The 9,779-nt window shown below is 32.6% G+C and overlaps 2 protein-coding genes across 2 annotated transcripts; one reads left to right on the top strand and one right to left on the bottom strand.

Annotated features, from left to right (window-relative positions):
• Nucleotides 1-1,617: 1,617 nt before the first annotated feature.
• LOC138935515 (TIP41-like protein) lies at nt 1,618-3,896 on the bottom strand. Its single transcript, XM_070300160.1, has 6 exons — nt 3,687-3,896; nt 3,279-3,460; nt 3,014-3,193; nt 2,705-2,927; nt 2,460-2,618; nt 1,618-2,149 (listed from the first exon to the last, which is right to left on the bottom strand). The coding sequence occupies exons 2-6, from the start codon at nt 3,455-3,457 to the stop codon at nt 1,949-1,951; spliced, it is 942 nt and encodes a 313-aa protein (XP_070156261.1). The 5' UTR covers nt 3,458-3,460; nt 3,687-3,896; the 3' UTR covers nt 1,618-1,948.
• Nucleotides 3,897-4,708: 812 nt separating this feature from the next.
• On the top strand, nt 4,709-9,652 carry LOC138935870 (TWiK family of potassium channels protein 7). The gene is made up of 8 exons (XM_070300742.1): nt 4,709-4,786; nt 5,913-6,193; nt 7,578-7,709; nt 7,787-7,976; nt 8,179-8,394; nt 8,507-8,656; nt 8,949-9,150; nt 9,458-9,652. Exons 2-8 carry the CDS (start codon nt 6,029-6,031, stop codon nt 9,642-9,644), a joined length of 1,242 nt encoding a protein of 413 aa, XP_070156843.1. The 5' UTR covers nt 4,709-4,786; nt 5,913-6,028; the 3' UTR covers nt 9,645-9,652.
• Nucleotides 9,653-9,779: the final 127 nt, after the last annotated feature.

The following is a 9,779-nucleotide window of genomic DNA, read 5'->3' as shown; positions in this document are numbered from 1 at the left end:
TCGTTGCATCGCGCGAGTAACTGCTTCCGGTCGAGTTGTTCTCTGTCTTTCGATCGAGTCCCCTCTCTCTTTTTCTCTTCCTCTATCTTTTTAGCTCTCTTTCTACGCCGTTCTCGCCACCAACTCGTCATCGCTCCGTCTTTCTCCTCCTTCTTCTTCTCTCTGATTTTATCCTGGCTCGACCGTCCTCTTCTGGATCGACGGGCGCAGGCGGCCGTGCTTCTTCAGCCGGCCGGAAACACCTACGCACCCGCTAGTAGCGTGTGAGAGCGCTATAAGGTGGGACGGAGGCAATGGGATAAGCCTACTCACGAGAGATTGCTGTCGTCGACGACCTCCTTGTTTCTTGCTCTTATTGCGTTTCTCTGTCTCCTCTTCGCTTCGCCTTCTCTCCTTGTTCTTCTCTTCATCTTCCTCTCTTTCCTCTCCAACTCCCTCGTCTCTGTCGACCCGTACGATGGAATTCACCCAAGTTTTTTTGCGCCCGCGAATAAACACCACCGTGCGGTGATGGGAAGACAGCCCAACCCGAAAGCCGATCAGTTCTCTCCCTCGGTTCTTCTCTCCTCTTTTTCCTTTAATATTTATTTTCTACTTATCCGGACAGAGAAAGGGAAACACATGCAATAATGTTTATGGTGAAATACAGAGAGGCAAAGCTTTTCTGTGTGGAATCTAGTCATAGCCTTATCCGAGACCAGAGTCCAGTCGCACTCTCTTCAACATACAATTTCAAATCTATCCAGTTCAAAATTAATAGATTGAGATTTATATAAGAACATATAAGTCTTTTTACAAAGTTGTTAGCAGAAAAATGTTGAAAAATTTACAAAGAATGAAATTGGAAAGATTTCTAGTATGTGAAATGCATATAGAAGCGCGTAATCTTCTCAAAATCAAGCCATACAAGGCAACAATGCATAGATCTCAACTTAACTACAAGACATTTTTTCAGCGAAAATTTCCAGCAAAAAAAAAAGTCACTTACAATTTCAATAGAGACTGAGATATTGATAGATCAAAGTAAAAAAAAAAAAGGGCATATGATTAGTCGATATACTTTATAGAATTAACTAACAAAAATAATTGCGATGTTTCAGTTAAATATTGTGAGAGAAAGAGAGAAATTACCGCATTATAAAATATTTTTTTGTATATTTACCTTTTTTCTTAATTTTTTCTAATCCATTTTTTAAAACAATTAAACATACTCATAAATCATGAAAATACATTGACAATGCAGCATTTATTTTACTTATAAAAATCACTAATTATAACATTAGCAAAGATGTGTATATATGTACGTAAATATAATTAAAGTAACTAGATTGATTTTGGAAATTGGTAAAATTAAAATCGACAAATATTTACAGTATATGATTGATAGCTACGATCATTTCTTGAGCATTTAATAAATTAAATTTGTCATCTTATAACTGTTTCGTGGTTTTTACTCTATTCTCACTTAAACATGATTTTTAAGGTCATTTAAAAATCATTTTATAGTGTATGAAATTCTTCTTGTTATCGATTATATGTAAATAAAAGTTTAATATATATATCTTAAAAAAAAAAAAAAAAAAAAAAAAAAAAAAAAAAAAAAAAAAAAAGACATTATTGAACAAATTAATTTAGTAGTTTAGCATGAAATTTTTATTATAAATTAAACGAGAAAAAAATATAAATTAAAACTATTGTAGTAAGGATTGAAAGATGATCAAATTAAAATTGATCAGTCTTGATCAAATCTTGGCATTGATTGATTTTAAATAATTCAATGCCAACAAATGTATAACTTCCTTGCTGTGTTTTCATTTCTTAATTGTTTATACATGTCTAATATATTTTAACATGATCAAAATGAAAATTAATAATCTGTACAGTGAGTTCCTAATTAATGTTCATCAAGGAAATAATAACACATAATGTAAAAACTTTAACACAAGCCTTATGTGATGGAATTGTCTGCTGTGAGTTCATCAGAATGTGTTATTTGTCCTTCAGTCATAGTTTTATTCTGCCCAGTTGTACCTTCAGTTAATTTTGATCCTTCTTTCTTTTCAGATATTATCAATTTGTCATATCGGCTTCCAATTAATGGCAAATGAGGCGCTATTGCACTTGGCTCCAAAAAGAGTGCCGGGGAAACCTTACAAAATAATATTTTTAGCTTCCATACATGAAATTTCCATAGTAATACATGAAATGAATAAAAAGTATTATCCTAGTAATATACATTGAAAATTATTTTTGTTAGTTAATTCATTGTAAGAATTGTAGACTTTATCAGTTTCAAGTTAAATGAAAAATTTGAGTGATGACATGAAAAATGAAAGTTATATGTTCTTAATGTTCTAAACTCCTTTTTTGGTTGAGAAGTTTGATAATACTCTTGATTTTTTTCTTGATACTCTTTTAAAAGTGAATTATGTGAATTATGAATATATTATATTACTTACTCGAATATGTTGAACTTTAGCTTCCCGTGATGTAAATTCACGTAATAAGTAATTTTTGCCAAATTCATGATAAATACGAGTATCATTTATTCTCAGCATTACATTATCAATTCTCAGAAAATATCGTAATAATATAAAAAAACTAGTGGGCATAACTCTCTGTATGCAATAAAAAAGAAATTATTACAACTTTATTATATATCTCATCAGGAAATTTATATATATATATATTAAGATAAACTTACAATTTTGACTGAGTTTACTGCAATACCATTGTCGTGAAGTTCGTCTTCAAATAATGTTAAATCATGATAAAACATAATCTTATCCTTCTGCCTTAATTTATCGATATCAATTCTCTCATTTGTTTCTTCAACTTCAAAACCTGATATTGTACCAGTATAACTGGTGGTAAATGTCCAATCAAAAGGTTTTATCTTCTCTTCCAAATATTCGCTACTTTCCAATCTGTTAATATACATTTAGATAGCAAATTATACACAATAATGATTATAAGTAAATTTAAAAAAGCATGTATATAATTAATGATATACCTGGATTCTTTCCATGCCTCTGCACAAGCAAGCTGTACATTAATCTTTCCATTGGAGACATATCTTAAAGAATCCAAAGCATTGAATTGCAGTAATGCTCCATCCTGATGCGTCAGAGTTAATACATTATTGGGAAATACCATATCTGGCATATGTGGCAATTCTAATGCATTGTTATATCTAAAATATTAAAAATTACTTTCTAGATATATCTTTATATTATAATATTTTGAAAACAATTGAAATATTTTAATGATCAACTTACATGCAAAACTGACAGGCAGCCTCGTCATTGGAACCACAGCCACTTTCACTTTTTGAACACTTAGAATGGAGTATATGAGATTGCGTGTATTTGATACGCCATGGAGGGCAAATGTGTTCTTCTTCGTTTACCGGCAGCCTTAAAATGTCGATACCACCATGCACTTTTACAGCAGTCATGATCTAAAATTAAAGAAAACTCTTGTTGTACCAAGTAAGTCTAATTTAGTATAGGTTAGAAATAATCTTTCAAGGAATGTCTCAGATATTTATATTAGTTTTTATTGTCATAATCTTTTCGTAATGATAAAATAAAAATTAAGTGTATATATTAGAAATATGTAATTAATATCAAATTAATTATCATTAGAATATTACTAAGTATATATATATATTTTTTTTAACTTACTATATCAAAAAGGAGAATTCAACTTCTATAATCAGATTAAAATTTTCAAGAAATATTGGCGTTCCACATACACACGACACACATAATCTGTATCGGTTGTTATTTAAGTTATTACAGTAATCGGCAGTTTACACATTTTCTATGAAATTGTATGAAATGTAATTTGTCTCTCTCTACTCATTTTGGTTCAAAGAAATAACTGAATATAAATTTGGACAAAGTATAATCAAATGGAAAGAAGGATGTAGTGAAACTAGAATTCTTCAAATGAGAATTGGAATACCTGGATAACGACTTTCGATTGGTGCTTCGATCCGCTATATGTAAAGGTCGTATTACACTACAGGTTACGGACTTGGTTGCGGTTGAGGATACAGTTGACAGTTGCAGATTGACTAATCAGAGCAAGGCAGCTGATTGGTCAATCCGTAATAGTCAAATGTATCTTCAACCGCAACCGAACCTGCAATCCGTAGTGTAATACGGCCTTAAGGTCGTAAGCAAATCGACCAATCACAATCAAGCATTCTAATAACATAACAAGAATATTTAACTGTGATTGGTTGTTTGCTTACGATCTTAATGTGCCTTTACATGACAGCGTTAAGCGTCGAGCGTCTGCGCAGAAAAATGCGCAGAATTTAAACGAGATAGATTCTAGGCTGAAATTTGTTTGTCTTTAATTTTACTTTATCTATGAATAACTATGGTATATATCCGGTGCACTCGCAGTGATATATTTAAAGCTGGCGCCAGATTATGCGCGTATTCGCAATTCGCGATTCGTAAACGGTATATAGAAATCTGATTGGTTGAATTTGACGAATCTTCCATCCACACTATTCACTTAATTATAAAGGAATCGCAAATACGCGCATAGTCTCGTGCTAGCTTAATACATCTAATTTTTATTAGTGCGTTAATAGCGTTACAAAGTGTTATATCGAGTGTTTTATGTTCCGTTGCTTTGTTATTATTGTAAAATATTCACATTACGCATACATTAAATAATGTTAAAATATAATATTAATTTTTACTCTAATTTAATATTGTATATGCGACGCAGAGAATATTGTGATCAGAATTAAAATGATGTAAAGGTAAGTAAGATTAATGTCTGACTTTAATAAGGATTAAATTTTGCTCGATATAAAAACTATCTTGATTGATAATACCTTGTTCATTTGTTTTATAGTGATATATTTTGCGCTTTGAAATTATACCAGGTGATATATAAAATTTTTAATATCTTAATTTAGACTTCGTAAGCATTCAATATCGGTAAACGTCTGTAACGATACTTTTATCCATAATGAAATAATATATTTAGTAAAAAAAATAGAGATATAAAAGTTTCAATGACAATTTTATTGTAGTTTGCGAGAAATATTTTTTAAGTGTCCCTGAGTTTTTAAATATATTAGAAATTCAATATATATTCGCTAGATATAAAAATGATGTTCTTTCGTTTGTTCTTTCATTTTTCACTTATCTCTTTGTAATGCTGCTTTATTTAAAGATGTGTCGAAACATTTTACTATATTTCTTTCTGAGTATCTGAATAAAATTTGAGCACAATTCTCTTAACGGTCTGGAAATTATTTAAGTTTAAAGTTGGTATTGATTCTTATGGTAAATCGCGTATTATAACACTTATTGACAAATTTGACAAGGGAAAAACATTGCCAACGAAATAAAAATTTTCACATTTATTAAGGAAACTGTAATAAATATTTGTGGAAAACTTGATTTAGATCTATCTATGCCTTTAAAAGTTATTTATTAAAAATTGTAAAACAATATTATCTATTTCTCTCTCTCTCTCTCTCTCTCTCTCTCTCTCTCTCTCTCTCTCTCTCTGCAAATTATTCTATTTCTTTGTTTCTTGCAATTGATTTCAGGAGGTATTGACAATCAAAAGTTTTTGTCATAAATTAGAAAAACTATTAATTGCAATTATTTTCTTTTATGAACACGTTAAAAACCATCATTATTTTGTGATACTTTAATTTTTTTTTATAATCCGGATTTATTTATTTGATTTTTCAAACAATATAAACAATATAAAGTAAGAAATCTGTTTTCTTTTTTTAATCTTGATAGTTTTTTTGCTACTATTGTACCGCCAAAATATCCTTAAGTTCCTTTTTTGCAAATATGCGTGCGTTGATACTGCACTACGGTTTCCATTATAATAGTGCACGATATTTTCCATGTCGCATGCAGTTCGAAATGCAGAAAGCCGCTACTCGAAAATCGCCCAGCAGAGTGTGTCGATCAGTCTCCTCCGAGTGTTCGACGTGCTTGCGTCGTTCGTAGAAAACGTGGACGCGCACGAAGAAATGATAAACGACAAGTGCAATTCATCTGTCGAGCTCGGCATCGCAATGGACGACAAGGACGTTAAAGGATTCCTTAAGAAAGAAACGGTGAGGAAGATCAAGTCGATTGCCGGTCATGTAGCCTTGTTAATCGCTCTGATGCTTTACACCGCGATCGGTGGATTGGTGAGTTTTAAAATATATCGAAAATATATAACTTAATTGAATTTAAATTTGATGAAAGAAAATAAAAGAGAGAGAATGAGAGAGAGAGAGAGAGAGAGAGAGAGAGAGAGAGAGAGAGAGAGAGAGAGAGAAGCGTGAATAATAAGTTCTCCGTAAAGTCTTTGAAAGACAGATCGACATTTTGAAAAATTTGCAAACATCTTTTCTATAACAGATAATCTAAAAAGGATCTTAATAAAACTGATAATCTATTTTTTTTTTCCACTACATATTTTCTATTCTTATTTACGATTAATTATAACAATGTTCAATTTTCGTTCGACTTTCGGTATTTTTGAGGAAAATTAGCGGATTATATAAGACGCGAAGTAAAACGGAAGAGAAGAGTGAATTGTATCCCGATAATGTTCCGAAATAATCTGTGCGTTTGAATTTTCGTTTAGGGAAACATCGAGATTTCCAGGGTGGAGTTAAATGTATATATTCAATGTTCCATAAATATTTACATTCTATACAATAACGAACGGATTTGTAGCCTATCGAATCGTATAACTTTATTTTTAGCAACGGACTAATCTCGTGCAGCTTAGTAGGAAGTATATTACCATTGACGCCTTTCAATAAAGTCTGGTAAAAATATCATATGTTGAAATTCTCGATGGTTACGATTTTTTGATTGCCTCATAATACAATACATAGCCGTAAAAATAGCTACATAGCTTTCGGCAGCTGATAAACGATTCTTAATGAACTCGAGAGTTTTACGTTTATAAATTTCTCATAGGTAAAAAGGCATGTAAGACATTAATTGTAACACGTATATTAATTTGCTTTTACACGGATATTAATTTGACTAGTAAAAGCTTTTTTATAAAATAATAATAATAATAACAATCGAAAATGATATATTTTCACGTTACAAAATCATTTTCGAATAAATTTTATGCCTTTACAAGTCAAAAATTAATTCCAGCATTAATTGACAACTGATGCAAGTTTATCAAAGACCGGTTTAAGGTCAGCATCATGAATTATTGTAGTGTAGACGGAAGGATATCGTCCGCGATAAATATACGCATCTCGACTCGATGATTAGCCTAAAGTGTATCCAGCACTTGAGACTCGAGAGTAATATACAGATCCAATAAATCTGTTGATTTATCATTAGCTTCGATCGTTAAGGTAAAATCTTGCTGTAAGAGAATACATGTATATACATATATATATATATTGACATCTTGTTTAATATTTTCATTATCCACACATAAGATTGATTTGATATATTACAAGCTCAAGTCTGCGTATGTACTTTTGGATATGATTTGGTTGCATAAAATTATTTTTCTTAAAATAAAGATAATTTTAAATCTACTTCTCTCTCCAGGTCTTTCGGCAGATCGAACTTCCGGCGGAGCTCGGACGGCTCGAACGTTTGCGCTCAAAATTACGTATGCAACGATATCGTTTCATCGAGTCCATTTCCAACAATACGGACGTCTTCAATTTGCGAACCTTGGTGAGAAACTCGATGGCCGAAAATGTGCGAGTATTACCGTTCTCGTTCATTCGCCATGACACGGTCGGCTCTTTCAGGTAAGCGTGAAATTGCGCGCCTACGAAGAAGCTGTTCAGGATGCGGCTGAAGCGGGTCTTTTGATCAGTTTTGTAACGGATACTATGGATCAGGACGCTCCCATTGAATCGGACTTGCCGCCCATTATAACTGAAAGATGGAGCGTTCTCCAAGCGGTTTTCTTCGCCAGCACCGTTCTCACTACGATTGGTACGACCGGCCCTGATTACTTAGCAAAAAGTTTATAATTTACTGATAAGATGGAAATCGATATCTCCCATCTGTTATTTCTTATTTTGAGAAATCTTAAACTTACTGAATTATGTCATTACATGTCATCTCAAGTTTGAACATTAAATATTTTTCACATCCATAGCTTTTAATTTTCTCCATAATAATTTATATTTGATAGGATACGGTAACGTCGTGCCCTCGACTAATTGGGGAAGGATTTTCTGCATCCTCTTCGCTCTCATCGGCATACCTCTCACCCTGATCGTGATTGCCGATTTGGGAAAGCTATTTGCGGAGGGAGTGGTGTATATTGCGTTGACGCTAAAGTTGAAACTTCCGTTTCGCGCGAAATTATCGTGTGTTCCGACAAACGTAACCGGTCGACGATCACTCGGTAAGTTTGATTCGGAGATTTAAATTGATTTTTAGTCTGATCAATAGTTTATATATATATATATATATATATATATATATATATATATATATATATATATATATATATATAGGCGCTTGTGCCGCTATCGTACTGCTCTTTCTATATCTTGCCTGCGGCGCCGGTATGTTTATGCTGTGGGAGGATGATTGGAACTTTTTTGATGGATTCTATTTCTGCTTCGTTACAATGACCACTATAGGCTTTGGCGATCTTGTGCCGAGTAAGTAAAACTCTCTCTCAAGAAAGATACACACATTATTAATATTCCATTAATTTCAATACAAGTTTCTATTATGATCTTGCCAGAAATAGCTATATGTTCAATCCAACGACTAAAAGAACGATTACAACAAAAGTAATCATGTTGATCTATCAAGTTTTGACAATAACAAATAAATAGATCATTGTTACTAAAAATGGAAGTTTGTCCCGATAAAAATGGGTAATCTGTATCTGTGCATCGTGCGCAGAATCTCTACTCCAATTATGCAATGTCCAATGTTGGTTTTTAGAGAAGCCTAAATACACTTTATTGTGTACTTTGTACATCTTGATCGGCTTGGCGCTGACTGGCACTATCATCGAACTCGTTAGACGACAATACGCTCAGTCTTGGAGAAGGCTACAAAGACTGAGTGGTCCATTAGCTGAAACTCTCAGGAAACTCGGCGAACAAGCAGGCGGCGACATGTCCGCGCTACATTCTGATCTAAGGTATCTATGGCTTTTTTAATTCTTACAAAAATCACATAACTAATATGCTTATTATCAAATTATAATTTTTTATATTTTTTTTGTATTATAATCTTAAATAAATCATTTTGATGAACAGCTAATGGAAGAAGATTTATTTGTTGAAAAATGATTCATTTTTGAAATAGAAAAGATAAATATATATATATCTTTATCAGATAATAACATTATTGTCCATTATCTTAGAATGGAAGAGTTACTAACTAAGAGATAGTTTAACTTTTAATATCAGAAGAGAATTAATATTAACGAAATGTTAATTTCACAGGAAAGTATTGACGGTCATATCTATGCCGCGTTTGAGATGGTCCACTTCCATTGATCGTAATGTCACAAAGGACCGGGATTGGGAGGAAGCTGTGGAGGCGATATTGCGCGATATCGCTGCATCCGCGACAGTGCCGCCGCCCAAAAAGCCGATTGTGCAAATCGTCGTTTACGAATCTAGCGTTTAATGTATTGTCAAGAATATGATACGTGCATGGAAGAAATTTATTACTTTACTGCTAAGTTCCGGACGCATATCTTTCGTACATCGTATATTGTCGTTTTCGTCTATGCGCAATCTAGTTATGCCGCTTCATATTTCG

Source organism: Polyergus mexicanus, unplaced genomic scaffold (genome assembly GCF_030449975.1).
Source record: "Polyergus mexicanus isolate NDT 795.1 unplaced genomic scaffold, iyPolMexi1.0 SCAF_8, whole genome shotgun sequence".
NCBI classification, from domain to species: Eukaryota; Metazoa; Arthropoda; class Insecta; order Hymenoptera; family Formicidae; genus Polyergus; species Polyergus mexicanus.
The sequence above is the reverse complement of the archived record's forward strand: the minus strand, read 5'-3'. Positions and strand labels throughout refer to the sequence as shown.